The sequence below is a fragment of the Lagenorhynchus albirostris genome, chromosome 4, assembly GCF_949774975.1.
Source record: "Lagenorhynchus albirostris chromosome 4, mLagAlb1.1, whole genome shotgun sequence".
NCBI lineage: Eukaryota > Metazoa > Chordata > Mammalia > Artiodactyla > Delphinidae > Lagenorhynchus > Lagenorhynchus albirostris.
The window spans coordinates 46,926,317-46,942,855 of NC_083098.1; the positions used below are offsets into that span (position 1 = coordinate 46,926,317).

A 16,539-nucleotide genomic window follows, 5' to 3' on the forward strand; every position below is an offset into this window, starting at 1 on the left:
CACTCAGAGGACAATTTATAACCTTAAAAAATCTTCATTTTTAAAAGTACAGATGCAAAAAGTAAAGAACTTAGTACTGATCTTAAGTTAGAAAAATACTATCGATAAGCCAACAGAAACCAATAAGAGAGAAATAAAGATAAAGTGAAATAAATTTTAAAAATTAATCATAATAGAAAGATTAAATGGAAAAGCTGTTTCTTTGAAAAAACCATTAAGGGACTTCGCTGGTGGCCCAGTGGCTAAGACTTCCACGCTCCCAATGCAGGGGGCCTGGGTTTGATCCCTGGTCAGGGAACTATATCCCGTATGCTGCAGCTGTGGGTTCGCATGCTGCAACTAAAGATGCTGCACGCTGCAACTAAAAGATCCCACGTGCTGCAACTAAAAGATTCTGCATGCTGCAACTAAGACCTGGCACAGCCAAATAAATAAATAGTTTAAGAAGAAAAAAAGACCATTAAAATGGCAAAACATGAGTCTGAAGAAGGAATAAAAGACTCATCTCATGAGCCTGAAGAAGGTAAAGAAAAATTAGAAGTGAGAAAGGAGACATTATCACAGATATACACAAGAGAATAAGAAAATACTGCAATGGAATTCACAGCAGTAAACTGAGAAGTTAGAGAAAACAGATGATTTTCTAGCAAAATTGATCTACAGAGAAAAATCTTAAATAGACAAATACCATAGAAGCAATTGGGAAAGTTATTAAAGATCAACCATGGAAAAAGCACCAAGGTCAGATAGTAGTGTCATTGCTGAATTTTGTCTAACCATTAAAGAGCTAATTCCAAAGTTACTTTATTTCAGACAAAATGAAAAATATGGATTTTTTTAAACAGTTTGAGATATAATTCATATACCATACAATTCACCTATTTAATGTAATTCAGTGATTTTTAGTATATTCATAGTTTTGTACAACCATCACCACAGTCAGTTTTAGAACATTTTTATCACTCTAAAAACAAACTCCATACCCATTAGCAGCAACTCCCCATTTCATCCCAAACCCCCCCAGCCCTAGGCAACCACTTTCTGTTTGTATGGATTTGCCTCTTTTGGACACTTCATATAAATGAAATCATATGGTATGTGGTATTTTTTGACTGGCTTTCTCTCACATAGCATAATATTTTCAAGGTTCATTCATGTTGTAGCATGTAATAGCACTTCATTCCTTTTTATTGATGAATAAAATTTCATTGTATGACTATACAACATTTTAATTTATTCATCAATTGATAAACATTTTGGTTGTTTCCACTTTTTGGCTAGTATGAATAATGTTGCTATTAACGCTTGTGTACAAGTATTTGTGTGGATTTATGCTTTTGTTTCTCTTGGATGCATAAACCTAGGATAAGAATTGCTTGGTCATGCGGTAACTCTTATGTTCAACTTTTTGAAGAACTACCAAATTGTTTCTCAGAGCAGTGGCAGCATTTTACATCTGTTTTTAGTACCCCAAAACAAAAATTTATAAAGCAGATAATTCTAGTAGAGATGCAAATTATGCTAAGCAAAAGAAGCCAGACTGAAAGGCTACATGTGGTATGATTCCATTTATATGATTCATGCAAAAGGTACAACTGGAGGTGGGTAACAGATCAGTAGTTGCTAGGAGCAGGAGGTAAGGGAGAGGAGGCTACAGGAGGCAGGAGGGAACTTTTTGGGGTGATGGAAATGTTCCGTATCTTGACTGTGGTGATGGGAACTTGTGTTTGTCCAAATACATAGAACTGTCCACCTAAAAAGGGTCAATTTTGTTGTATGTGGATTATACCTCAATAAATCTGACCAAAGAAAACAAATGCAGAAATTCTAAATGAAATATAAGTGAAGAGAATCCAGCTATTTATCAAATTCTAAAGGAATATACTTTGAGTAAGGTTTATTTCAGGAATGGAGGGTTGGTTTTATAACAGGATATCTGTCAACATAATTTATCATAGCAACACATGGAAAATATATGTTTTCATAAATGTAATGAGCAGGGTAGTTAACTAGTATAAAGATTGAAAAGAGATCATCTCTTTTCGCTGATGACATGATTGTATGTCTAGAAAACCCAAGGAAATAAACTATAGAATTAATGTGGCAAGATGGCTCAGTATGAGGTAAATGTACAAAAATCAGTGTTTCTTTATACTATTAATGGAAATAGGAAAATATTTCATTCACTATTATGAAAAAACTGTAAAATACTTAGGAATAAATTTGAGGAAAATATACAATCTGAATTAAGGTTTTCACAAATAGAGAGACAGATAAACCATATTCTTGGATGAGAAGACAATATCTACTTTATAAAATTTAAAAATGAATTACAACTTTAAAAAAATTGAAATCTTTCAGTTCATAAATAATTGTTTTGAGAATAGCTGCTGGGGGGAACAAAAAAGATAGTGAAGGGGACTTGCCTTATCCAATTTTAGAACCTATTTAAAGCTCTTGTAATCAAATCAATATGGGATTGGTGTAGGATTGGATGTAAAGATCCATAGAAAAGAATAGACAATCCAGAAATAGACGCACACGTATCTTAATATGACAGAGGTGGTATTTCAATTCAGTGGGTTTATTTAATAAGTAATGCTAGAGTAACTGGCTATCCATCTGGAAAATAAAATTAGACCACTGTATCACACCATATACAAAAATAAGGGGTATTAAAGACTTAACTCTAAGAAATTTATGAGGCTGCATGTACAACCTAGGGACTGGAGAGACTTTTAGCTTCTTAGAAAGCCAGAAACTGTAAAACAAAACTGACTATGTAAGAATTAGAAAATTTTGTATAGTAAAAGGTAACAGAAGCCATTTGTCAATAGTAAAGTGATTTCAGAAAAAGAAAAATCTGAATTTGCAAACAGCACTGATTTCAGTTGTAGTGTTTGTATTATACAGAGATCCTATAATTTGACCTAAAAAACCCCAAGTGAAATACGGGCAAAGAATGTATAAAGGCAGTTCACAGAAGAACAGATGCAAAGTAGTTCTTAACCATTAAAAGATGGTCCTTTAACATTCAAGGGGGGAATTCCCTGGTGGTCCAGTGGTTATAACTCTGTGCTTCCACTGCAGGGGGTCCAGGTTTGATCCCTGGTCGGGGAACTAACATCCTGCTAGCCAATCCCACAGGCCAAGTGGCGCGGCCAAAAAAAAAAAAAAAAAATACATTGAAGGGAATGTAGGTTTTTAAAAAAATTTGCATGATCTCTTTAATACTCATCAGGAGGATCTTCGGGAAAGCAATCTAGCAGCTTCTAAAGATTGAACACACACACTTTTAAACCCAGCAATCTCATTCCTGGGGGTCTATACCAGTAAATAAAGATATATATACAAAAATGCTTATTACAGCATTGTTCATAGTGTCAAGACTAGAAATAAAATATATGCCCCTCAAGAACACTTGAGTTTATTAATAATGCATGAAAATTATGTAGTCATTAAAAGAAACAAATTAATGTAACTTGCCTAATAAAAATGGGCAAACATAATTCAAATCTTGAACTGTTAATGATTCTATTGTTAGTGTATTCAGCTAATTTCTTTCAACAATTGATGTGTAATAAAATTACTTGCATAACTGAAAAGAGATGATTCTATCGTTGTTGGTGGCTTTTCTTTGTATAGGTCCTCATCAAACAGGAAATTCAGAGGAAGAGTGGGTATGCCATCCAAGCTGATGAAGAGCAGTTGCGAGTTCAGCTAGATACAATTCAGTGTGAACTAAATGCCCCTACTCAGTTTAAGGTAAGCACTTATAAGACCATAAAGCTAGAATTTGTTTCAGGTGTATCTGCAGAGAAATGTTACTTGGTCTTCAAAAAGAGGAATTTTGTACACTTGTTTTTTATTAAGTATTTGTTCTTTTTAATCAAAACTTCGTTTCTAATGTAGACTCTTAATCATGATGTTTTGGGCTTGTATTAGTGTTTCAAGTAATGTACAAAGGGAGAATTGGCACCTTTAATTAGAGTAGTACCTATCCTTTTAAAATAAAACATTCTCTTTTAGAAATGTTGTGAGCAGTTGTAATTCACCTCAGTATTTTTATTTATTTATTTATTTATTTGGTTGTGCCGGGTCTTAGTTGTGGCAGACGGGCTCCTTAGTTGCAGCTTGCTGGCTCCTTAGTTGCAGCAGGCGGGCTCCTTAGTTGTGGCATGCAAACTCTTATTTGCGGCATGCATGTGGGATCTAGTTCCCTGACCAGGGATTGAACCCGGGCCCCCTGCATTGGGAGTGCCGAGTCCTATCCACCGTGACACCAGGGAAGTCCCTCAACTCTGTATTATTTTTAGGGCCGACTGAATGAACTGATGTCCCAGATCAGGATGCAGAATCATTTTGGAGCAGTCAAATCCGAAGAAAGATATTACATAGATGCAGATCTGTTACGAGAAATCAAGCAGGTAGGTGTTGCACTAGAGTCACCTTTTAAAAAGGTGAATTCACCCCTTGACATCCATTAGGATGGCTATTATCCAAAAAAAAAAAAAAGAAAAAAGAAAACCCCAGAAAATAACAAGGGTTTAGAGGATGTGAAGAAAATGGAACCCTCATGCACTGCTAGCAGCAATGTAAAAATGGTGCATGCATCCACTGTGAAAAATGGTTCCTCAAAATATTAAACATAGAATTACAATATAGTCCAGCAATTCTGCTTCTGGGTGCATACCTAAAAGAATTGAGTGTAGGGACTCAAACAGATGATTTGTATAGCCATGTTCATAGAAGCGTTATTCACAGTAGCCAAAGTGGGAGCAATCCAAGTGTCCATAGGTGGATGAATAAACAAAATATGGCATATATACAATGGAATATTAGCCTTAAAAAGGAAGGAAATTCTCACATGCACACACTACATGGGTGAATTTTGAAGACATTATGTGAAATAAGCCAGTTTAAGAGGACAAAAGTTGTATGATTCCACTTATATGGGGTACCTAGAGTAGTCCAATTCATAGAGGGTAGAATGGTAGTTGCCAGGGGCTGAGGGGAAGGGGAATGGGGAGCTAGTGTTTAATGGGTACAGAATTTCAGTTTGAGAAGATGAAAAAGTTCAACAGATAGATGGTAGTGATTGTTGCACAACATGATTTACTCAGTGCTGCTGGACTGGACATAAAATGGTTAAAATGGACATGATATGTATATTTTCCCACCAAAAGAAAGTTAATCGTTCTCTTCCCCTGTCCCCCACATCGATGAATTCTGAGGTAATACAGACAACCGAAGTACCCTAGACCCTGCTGCCGTGTGTGGGCAGCGGCAGCAGCACCTGGGGGGTCGTTAGAAATGCAGACGCTCAGTCCGTACTCTAGACTCCGAAAGCTACATTTTTCAAGATCACAGAGTGATTTGTATGCACAAAGTCTGAGAAGTAACTGCTCTATATCACATATTCCCAACTTACATGATGCCACATATCAATTATAAATATGTAGAGTTACTGATCCTGTCAGCCCTCAGGGGACCTGGGTGTAGGCTGGGGTAGCCGAAACCTCCAACCACTTGTCTACGGCTCACTTTCTATGAAGTTGGGACGTACTGCTCTAGCTTAGTTTCATTAGTATAAATATAGATCGGTTTAATAAAAGCTATCCAGCCATCAGCTGTGTCTAAAAAAATATATTAAGATGGTAAACTTTGTGGAACCTATTAGGTAGGATTAATTGGCGTGGCAGGTTGGTATGACCCTGAGGATTTTAGGTAGTTATAAATGTCATCAACAAGTCTGATTTTATTATGTGCTTTAGAGTGGATATTGCCGTTATATGCAACTAAAAATTAGTTTGGCTTCTGGATCTCGAAAAGTATACATACACTTGATTATATTCATATTTACAATAAAATTAACTGAGAAAGATCCCAGCATATTGGAATAAAGAACTATATAAAAGAGTTTATGCAGTAAAATTGGGAATAATATAAACACCTACCTAAGATGATGAAAAGCAGTATATTGTTTTGGAATTGAAGCATCATGGCTCATTACCTGTATCTCAGTTTCTTTATCTGTAGAGAAGAGGTAATAATGGTACTCCCAAAGTGTGTGCTCAAAGGGATTTTAAATGAGTTAATACCCATGAAACTCTTCAAGCTGCCTTAACATCTGGGAAGGACTCTTTAAAATGCTAGCAGTTGTAGTTATATCACTATTATCATCAGTTTGTACTTCAAAACATGGAAATCCTCAGTTTTCAGAATGATTATTTTGCTAGTCATCTATATTTGAGTACCTTCTTGCATTATTTTAATATACCTTTGTTTTTTATCAAAGGTTGATAAAAGGAACCTTTAAAACTCTGCATCTTTTGTAAAATTTCTGTTACAGATATTGTTCATTGTATATTTGATTTTATTGCTTTTTACAGTAGTATTTTACTGTATTTAAAAGTATTAGCAAAACATATAGTACAAGTGTTTAAACATGCAGATAATGAGAGCAGCCACTAAGTGCTGTGTTGCTGGTAAAATAGTGAAAAATAGCCTTTTTCCTGTGAGTAGCGTGCAGTTTAATAAATACATTGATATTTTTTAAATTCCTTCTAGCATTTGAAACAACAACAGGAAGGCCTTAGCCACTTGATTAGCATCATAAAAGATGACTTAGAAGATATCAAGTTGGTAGAACATGGATTGAATGAAACCATCCACATCAGAGGTGGTGTCTTCAGTTGACAGTTCACAAACTTGTGTTAAAGGTTTGTGAAATACATTTTCTTGTTATATCAGACCTTCCTTAAGAATGAAACTGACCACGTGGAGGGGAAAAGAAAGAAAACAAACAATCCTCTCTCCTGACTTGGTTTTTGAGAAGGTTCCTGACAAATTATTATTCATCAAATCTGAAATAACTGTCACATCACTGCTCTTCAGAGATAGCCTTTGAAAGATTTACATCTAAAAGCTGTAACTACTTTAAAAAAGAAGTACATAATTACCAAAAATATTTCCTATTGTATATTTTTTACAACAGCATTCTTCTTAAAAATAATCATTGTTTAATGATTATTCTCCATTGAGCCTGTACTCTGCTCTCCATAGCAAGTAAATAGGAAATGTCTACTTTGCACATAACAAACTGTATAATTACTTGGCTGTTGGAGATTTGTACTTCAGAATGTAAATGTATGTCAGTTTTTATATTTGTGAATTCATCTGTGGGAGGAGTAAAGAAAATCCAAGAGTATTTAATGATTAATGTGGTTTTCTTTTCATTCTATAAAGATTTGAAAATATATTTTTATATTATTTTACTTATTTGGAATTTACAGAACACACCTAAGCAATTAGGATATAACAAAATTACATTTTATCATTTTTACAACTTTTTTTTAAACCTTTTTATTTCTAAAAAAGATGAAAAGTTATAAATAAATTCTTGATTATAATTACTTTTATATAATTCTGTCTGGTGCTTTATTTGGCTCTGGGAGAATGGCCATTCATGTCCACACAAATACTAAATCATAATCACAGCTCAAGAATTTCAGTTTTAACCTGGCTTTAAGTCTGACTTTACCCTCTAAGGAAAGTATATCAGTACTGATATATTTTGACTAGGGTACAGCAAATAAAAATTACTTCCGATATCATCCAGGATAAAGAATTCTCTAATACATCATTAGTATCTGAAAACACTGGAAAATGTGAATTAGACATGATAATGTGCAATAGTGATTCTTTAACAACTAGATAATTTTAAACAATTTTTCTGACTACAAACTGCACACCTGGGCTGCATCATTTTGGCCCCTCTTGGAATGCTTTAACTCTGCATTTCTGCGTAATGCTTTGTCTTATGATGAGAGGTGTTAAAAGAAACAGCCCCATGAACCGTGCCACTGTGTTTATTATGAGGATGGCAAGGAGTAAGGAGTGTGATGCACTGTACATCCAGAGGCCTCCCTCTGAGATCCCACTGAAGGAATCTGTCAGGATGCAGACTAGCTAGCTAACAGTTGTGTAGGAGACACAAACAAGGTTCACGGGGCTGTTTCTTATAACACCTCTCATCTTTCTCATCCATGTAGCCGAATGTGGAAGGAGTTTGCCCCTCTGCACACCCGCTCACTGTAGGAAGAGCTGGTGATCTAATAGATGAGACCTGTTACTCACTGAGCCACATTCTCTGTTGGGCAGATGGCTAATCATGCATAGCATGCTTACTTCTCTAGCCTTTCATTTTTTGTCCTCTCGTATGTTAGGTTTCTAATTTCACAAGCCCTAGATAGGGCGCGGGGTCTGCCTTTTAAAGACAGGCCCAGTTAGCCTCCTAAGTTTTGATCCTGCTGGTGACTACATGTGTAAGGCAAGGCCTGTGGTCCTTGTTCATGTAGCTGGTTAGATAACTGGACTTGGTCTGTACCTGAGTTGTGTTCCAAGCAACTGATAACCAAGTTCTAGATTTGGGTGGAAACGAGAAGAAAAGACCAACCTTGGCCTCTGGACTAAGTTGTGTTCTCCAGCACAATTTATAGACGTTCTGTGAACTGGTTCTTGTGGTAAGTCCACTCAAAATTCTGAACATGAAGAGAGGTAAATGGTAGAATTAAAGCACACTGAACCCCTAACAAACACCTAGTTGAACTTTCATGTAGTTTTTCTGAATCTCTGAAAGTGGCCTTAAGTCCTTTTTTGAAACACTGGCAGTGTAAACAAGTGTCAGTTACCAAAGCCCATGCCTAAATCAATTACTTTTCAACCACCACAATACCTGGGGTAAAAGACTACTGTACTGTACTCATTTTCCTTGCTTATTGAGCCCACATATTCATTCAGTACTGTCTGCCTTCCTGGGTTAACATGAGGTTCAAGTTAGGGACTACGTATGTGAAATACTTGGTAAACTGTTGTGTTTATAACAATATAAGGTGTTCATATATAGAAGGAAAATGAAGAGACTGAAAGAATACACTATTTGAATAGAAGTCAAAGTTTGATCCTTTAAAGATAAGTAGAACACCTTTAAATTCTAATTAGGAATTAAATTCAGGTTAACCATTAGCATTACTGACATTTTAATATCTAGCAATTCTACTGAAATTATAGCTAATAATTTTAAAGTCTTATTGAATTAAATCAAAAGTATACAGTTTTTTGCAATCGTAAGATTAATATAGAAATAAGTGAAAAATGAATTCTGTGACATCTGGGTCAGCTACCTGAATTTGTTAATTACATTAATATGTAATTCTCATTTTATCGAATGACTTTGGCCAACAAGTGAAAAATACATCACTCCTTTTGATGATTTCTGTGGGATGCCTGTAGCATATTTCAAGTAATAAAGAATGTATCAAAAAGCTAGTCTGTCTTGAAACTTGTTTACCTTGAAATTATCAGAATCTCAGTGTTTGAAAGTATTGAAGCACAAACATCTCTGTACCGTTCTGTACTAAAGCACTCGAGTCTAATAAATAAATAAATCAGCGCCCCCGCCCCCCAAAAATTAAAAAGAATGTATCAGACTACAGAGCAACAGAGATTTAGAGCAGAAACACTGATTAAAATGATGAATGTCCCAAACGGTGGAAGGAGCATTTTGCCAGATGATGCGGAGGTATGGATTTTGGGACCTGGAACTGGACCTGGAGCTGGAGCTGTTAATGAGAAGACATAGTCATTGACACATGTCATTTTTAGTATCAAGTTTCATCCACCTACACCATATATCCTGAATATGTGAACATCCAGGTTGAGTTTTACATGAAGTAATTCTAACCAGGACAACTTTAAAATAAATATAGTTCATTACAGATTTGGGGCTATATTTTCATATATATCATCAGGGTGTGCTGATCTAGGTTTTATCTAAGATTTCACAGGCTTTTTAGTATCTATGTAGACAAGGTAGTTTTTTTGTTCAAGTTCTCTAGAATTTCTTGGCAATTTAAAATTTTCATTTTCTGTATATGCAAGATGAAGTTAAATTCTGTGTCTTTTCTATTTCAAGATAGTATATTTCATATGCATATTCTACCAATATACAGTGTAATATTTTACAGTGTAAAAAATTGCATTTTTTAAACAGCCCTGCAAGCTGATAAAAAAATTTTTTTCCCTCTATACATAAAACACTACTCTGGAGAAAACTGCTTCCCTTTCACCTGAACTAGTGGAGAGAGGTACAGTGGAGTCCAGCCATCTCAGGATGGTCTGTTTCACACTGCCCTTAACTCAGATATCTGACTTCTGGCTGTGTTTTGGTTTAGACTGTACAAGGGAAGACTGATTGGAAATATCCAAATGGGATCACCACTCACATAAGTGAAACCAAGAGAAATAACTAGTAAATGTTATAAAAACCTTCAACTCATAAATTTACTTGCCATGATTATAAACGTGCAGTTATATGTATACAGATGGGGAAAATGGACAAGCAGATGCACTCATGCATTAGTTTGTTACTAGAGAGCAGTGGTTCTCAAGGGGGCTGCATTGCCCCCTAAAGCAGTTTGGAAATTTGTCAGAGTATATTTTTGACTGTCACGGCACTGGGGTGGAAGTAGAGGGCTAGTATCCTGCAGTGCTCTCGACAGTCTTGCACAAGGAAAAATCGACCCACTTGCACATAAATTTCAAATGCACTGCTAGACATATATATGTTAAAAACCTATTTATAATGCTCAAACCCAGAACCTAAGTTTTACATATATGCAAAATATTTTGGGGTAGTTTTAATAAACACTGGTTTCTATTCTAGTGCCCCTGGTATTTCTTCACTTTCATTTTCTTATATTTGTAAAGAATAGCTTCCAGTCCTCTCTCTTAAATCCAGATTTCTCTGTGTAAATAAATACAGTCTACTTCATGACATCTAGAATAATCTAGGCGTTTACATATTGAAATGTATATAATTTTGTTATATAGTTAGGACATTATATTGATTTTCTTATGGTGCAAGTGGGACTTATTTATGAATCTTATTTCAGGATACCTTTATAAAATATTTGTTCTAAAAAGAGAGAATTGGGTTGCAGGGTTGAGAACCATTGCTCGAAAAAGTACAGTCTATATACATAGTTGAAAATGAGTGCTTAAGAAGCAAAATCAAGTTGCCCCCCCCATTTGCACATACAAGCATTTGGATATGACATTATACATTATATATGATGCTTTAAACTCTTGAGATTTTGTTCCTTTTATTGAGAGAAAATAAATTTCTCAGTTTTTCTGTATTGCAGAAACAGACATTTATCAACTAAGGAAATGAGATATTTCTTACCAGGACTGTCGATATCTTGACTTTTGTCTTCTAAAATATAAACAGATTTTGAGTTAACTGCATTGTACACAGATTTATCCCAAAGAGAAAAATGTGATTAAATGATTAAGCTAATTTGGTTATCTCTGCGTGTGGGACTGAGGGGCAGGGCATTAGTTTTAGAGGTATAGGTGGGACTGGGGGAAGGGTTCAGTGTTTAAACATTTGCATGCTTTGAAATTTTTTACCGTGTGTGTGTGTGTGTGTGTGCGTGTGTGCGTGCGTGCGTGTGTGTGTGCGTGTGTGTGTGTGTGTGTGTGTTTCCATTAAAAGAAAGGTTAAACTTTGTTAAAAAAGAAAAGTCTTTTTTCTACGTATTGAACTCAGATTCCCAAGCACAACCATAACACTAATCATTTATTGAATGCTTCCTGTGTGTCACGCATTGACCAAATGCTTTATGTACATTATTACCTTTACTTGTTACACTCCTAGTAGGTAGTAGAGTTATCCATATTATACAGAAGTTCCCCCAAACTTGCTTAAGATCACAGAGGTAATCAGTGGTAGCAATGCCTGCTTTCAAACCCTCTGCTCTTACTTACTATGCTATTCTAACTCCAAGTGTGTTGGCATTGAAATATTACAATATTGCCATATTCTGACGGCTTTGAAGCCAAATGCCAATTCTAGGAGCCCAGGTTAGAGGTGTATTTTCTGTAACTACATCTAGCTGGAAGACAAGTGTCATGTGACAGAAAATGAACAAAACTTGAAAAGTTTGGGTCTTGACTGTCTCATCCTAGCCTTTGACAGGTTCCTTAACTTCCCATATTCCATGTTTCCATCTCTGAAACGGTGATAACAATATTTCTTTTATTGGATTATATGAGATCCTGTATAAATGTTTTGACACCACTTTTTAAAAAGCCTACACTACACACAGCTTTCTAGGAGAGGGCACAATACGAAACAGTCCCAGCAAAACTGAGTGGCCTATTTGTTGGAGGACATAGAGAGAAAGGGCACAGAATGGATGGCGCTACACTGTACGGTTCTCACACACACCTCTTTGATGATGCTATTCCTGTAACCACAGATTCTCTCACGGTAGCCTGCGCACCCTGGGAAGCCTCCTGTCCCATTCTGGAATAGACAGGCGCAGCGGGAAGCCAACTGTCCCAGTTTCAGGTCAACTGCCTTTTTCTCTGCCTGACCCAGGGAACCGTAATAGCAGTCTGCTGCACACACTGAAGGGAGTTCTCAACATTTCCCCCTCTGGCTTGCAGCCTGGGGTGTCAGAAGCTGTGCAGCTCAAGTGTCCTCTCCCCATCCCCCTTAAGATGGAGCTAACTGAACGATTATGGTAAAGGACTCAGAACCCCACGGTGCCTCCGCCCCCAGAAAAGAATTTATTACCAGGTTTTTCACCCGGCTGTAACATTTTTATTCCTAAATAAAAAAAAGATTTTCAGATAATAATAAAGGCATCTACCATTTACTCCTGTTTTAAAGCACCATTCATTTTGCCAGTACTTTTATCTCATGAGGACTTAAATCAGTCTTGCAAGACAGAAATTTTCTTCATTGTACAGATGTGGGAGCAGAGGTGCAGAAAAGTGAAATAAAGTTACCTCTACACAAAGTTACCCAGAGGAAAACGGCAGAGGAGAGACTTCATGAAGTTGGGTCTGTCTGTCCACACAGACCAGACCGTGTTCACCCTCCACATGCTGCTCAGCAGCTGCCTTTCAGGCAGCCGGGGCGCCTAGTAAGGTGCCAGCGAGAGTACTATGCAATCTCGGGTCCCGCGAGCTGAAGAGATGTAGACACGCGAAGTGTGTCATCAGTGTCATTAGAGGTTCACTTCAAAGTCGCGGCCAAATAAGTCCAACAGTTCCAATCTGGGTGAATATAAAAGTATTGCTGGAACCTCTCTCTCTGGGTCTGCCAAGTGCTTTAGATCATGAACTGGGAACGGCTGTTTCTGTACACAGCACACATTATCCAAAGGCAGCTATGTGAGGCAAACTCAGTACTGTGCGGATGGATGTCATTTAGCAGATGCCAACAATCTAATTTCCCTAACAGATGATCATTCCATAATAACAGAACCTAACACAAATTATTTGCAAAACACGACATGAGCTCGGAAGCAGGATTGAACCATTAGGTAGGGGCTTGTGCCCTGAGATTTTGTGTTTTTATAGTCCTTACAGATATCCCTATAAGGTAACATGACATGTGTTAGCCACCTTTGAAAGATGACAATTCTGAGGCCTAGACAAGTCTTATTACTGTCCATAGCTCTCTGGTAAAATATTACTGTCCACTTTTTTTTTTTTAACTTCTTGTCTCAGGAAAAAAATTAAGTTTGAGGGCCGTTTCATTTTTTTCCTCCCCTGTAAGCGTGAGTTCTGAGGCCCTTTTGACTTGACAGGGGTCATACTGTTCAGTTTCTCTGGCCACAGAAACTCAAGGCCCCACCCTCAGCAACAGCCTCATACTTTTTAAATACCTGCTTTCATGGTTATATCTTGAAGGTAGGTCAAATGTGTCATGATAAGTATACTGGAAAAACACTAGAGGAACCACAAGTTTTAAGAAACAGGTACTTGGTCATAAGGTAAGAGACCTGGGTCCTTCACTCACTCACGTGATCTTGTTGTGCAAAGTACTTAGCCTCCCTTGCGTATCTAATGGTGACAATTATATCTATGCTCCCCGGATTGGCAGCTTCCTCTCCAGCATGCCTAGCATTGCTTACCAGGTAGTGGAAAAGGTTCTGGAGTTTTCATTCCTACGTGAGAAAGAAATTTTCAGTGACTTGCAGTTTGTTCCAGTGAGTACAATTTCCAAACTCGTCGTCTCATGAACTCAAGAGATACAAGCACCAAAGGTCCCACTGCACTGTAGTTTCTGGCTTTTTACTTGAAAGTTCTGGCTACATGAACCCTCACTGTGCAAATCCATGCCAAACTCAGAGGAGCCTTCTGCCATGGTGCCTCATTAAGTCTGCCTCTATGCCAGGAGAGTACTATGCTTAGTTACCTGGCGATCCTAGATGCTGAGATGTTATTAGCCAAAGCTAACAGTTAGCTTTTGCATGAAGTTGAAGTTTCTTTTGAGTACCTTTAGCTATAGAATCTAAGGCCGTACTGCATGCATCCAGGTCCCAGCAGCCTTGCCCTCAGCCATGCCCCCAGCAGAGCTAACTTTCCTGCTCCAGGAAGGCATGAACACTAGGGAGGAAAGGTACTTTTCTACTCTCTTCCCCAGCTAAATCTTTGTAGAATGACTGGTAGGCGGCAGTAAGCGAAATATTAATGAATAATAATCTCATGACAATATTCTCTTTAATACACGGGGGGATCCTTCTCTTCTCATACTTTGGCCAAGAAAGTAAACAAAGCTGTCTTACCAGGTATTTGGGTGGCTTCTTGGCTCTTCACACCTGAAGACAGAAATGAATATTGGTTAGTGTTAATCAACTATCTTGCATTGTTAATGCTCCCTTTGGTCTATACCTCCCCCATCTTCAATCCCACTCCCCTCCCAAAAAAAGGAAAAAGAAAACAGTAACAACAAAAACACCTTTCAATTGCTCTTCATTCTCTAACTGGACAAAGCCCAGACTCCTTATGGTGGAGTTCAAGAACTTCATTATCTGACCAACCTTATCTTCATAAGGCAGTCAGTCCCAGTACGTCGGTTTTTAAATGAAATAGTACTGGGTCTAAGACTCTGCTTGGTTTAGCTCTATTGTCATTATAGTTATTAGCTCTGTGATTGCGCAGGCTTAATCCCTCTGACCTTCATTTCCTTATTTACGCAAAAGAAATACCTTGTAGGTTTGTAGTAAGTGGTGATTAAAGGTGATACATTATAAAACTGTTCAGTACATTACTGCATGGAACATAATAATCTCTCAATAATTAGAGTCCCTCTGTTTTGACTTAACTTATTCCTCAAACTCTCCATGTCCAGTAACGTCCTTAGTTCTAGGAGTCCTCATGCCTCCTTCTAATCTTGTAGCTAGTCTCTGAGAGTAAGTAGAAGATCACTTACCAGGTAAGACTGTGGACTCCTGGCTTTTCATTCCTGAAGATGAGAATAGGAAACATTTAGTGATAAACGCAGTAAGCTTGAAAATTTAACCTTATATTTATATAGCTATTTACAGTGGAAAACTCTAAAAGCTTTGAGAGATGACCCACTCTCAAAGCTGTTAGGGTTTGGGGGAAAAGGGAAAGAGATTTAACCCACTGGTGCCTAACTTACTGTGAGAACTATGGCTAGTGATCCAGGCACTCTCCTAGATTAAGCAAAATATCTCTTGTTGATTTTTTTTTAGACTCTGACCTACATTTGTCATGATTTATTTTTAAAAATGAAACTTTCATAATCCCAGATATCAGAGCTATTCAGTCTTAATATTTTGGTATATTTCCTGTCTCTTTGCTATATATATATATATATATATATATATATATATGTACATGCTCATATACATTTTTTACTATTTTTCTCAGTTTTATTGAGATATAATTGACATAAAACACTGTATAAGTTTATGGTATACAGCATAATGACTTGAGTTACATATATTGTGACAGGATTACCACAATAAGTTTAATTAACATCCGGCATCTCATACAGATACCAAAAAAAAAAAAAAAAAGGAAAAAATGTTTTTTTTTCCTTGTGATGAGAACTCGTAGGATCTATTCTCTTAACAGCTTTCAAATACACCACACAGCTGTTAACTATAGTCATGTTGCACATTACATCCCCTGTACTTATTTATCTTATAACTGGAAGTTTGTACCGTTTGACATTTTAAAATAAATTTGATAGTATACTCCATATGCTGTTTTTATCCTATCTTTTAAAAAATTTTTATTGGAGTATAGTTGATTTACAATGTTCTAGTTTCAGGTGTACAGCAAAGTGAATCTGTTATATATATATACATATATCCACTCTTTTTTAGGTTCTTTTCCCATATAGGCCATTACAGAGTACTGAGTAGAGTTTGTTTTTATCCTTTTTTTATTGTCACTGTATTATAAGTACTTTCTCATATCTTTAGATATTTTTCAAAAACATGGTTTTTAAATTGGTGAGTGTTTCATAGTATGGATATAATTTATTTAACAATACCCAACTGTTGGATACTAAGGTTATTTATAAATTTTGGCTACCATAACACTGCATAAACATTTCTGTACATATTTTGTACACAAATTTTTATGTTTATTCCCTTAGGACAAATATCTAAAAGTGTTATAGCTAGGTTAAAAGGTATGGAC

General features: G+C 36.6%; 2 protein-coding genes across 5 annotated transcripts in view; one reads left to right on the plus strand and one right to left on the minus strand.

Moving 5' to 3' along the window:
• The window catches only part of NUP54 (nucleoporin 54), a 39,797-nt gene extending 30,476 nt beyond the window's left edge, over positions 1-9,321 (plus strand). For both annotated transcript variants that reach the window (XM_060147991.1, XM_060147992.1), the window contains 3 exons: positions 3,646-3,765; positions 4,317-4,427; positions 6,571-9,321. In XM_060147991.1, coding sequence (XP_060003974.1) covers positions 3,646-3,765; positions 4,317-4,427; positions 6,571-6,699 — 360 coding nt within the window. In that variant the 3' untranslated portion in view covers positions 6,700-9,321. The remainder of the gene's footprint in view (positions 1-3,645; positions 3,766-4,316; positions 4,428-6,570) is intronic.
• ART3 (ADP-ribosyltransferase 3 (inactive)) overlaps positions 7,311-16,539 on the minus strand; it is a 38,093-nt gene continuing 28,864 nt past the window's right edge. For 2 of the 3 annotated variants that reach the window (XM_060147994.1, XM_060147993.1), the window contains 5 exons: positions 15,296-15,328; positions 14,649-14,681; positions 13,995-14,027; positions 11,249-11,278; positions 7,311-9,617 (listed from right to left, as the gene is read on the minus strand). In XM_060147994.1, the coding sequence (XP_060003977.1) occupies positions 9,487-9,617; positions 11,249-11,278; positions 13,995-14,027; positions 14,649-14,681; positions 15,296-15,328 (260 nt within the window). In that variant the 3' untranslated portion in view covers positions 7,311-9,486. Of the gene's footprint in view, positions 9,618-11,248; positions 11,279-13,994; positions 14,028-14,648; positions 14,682-15,295; positions 15,329-16,539 lie in introns of those variants that run through there. The other variant, XR_009540288.1, reaches the window with a different exon arrangement.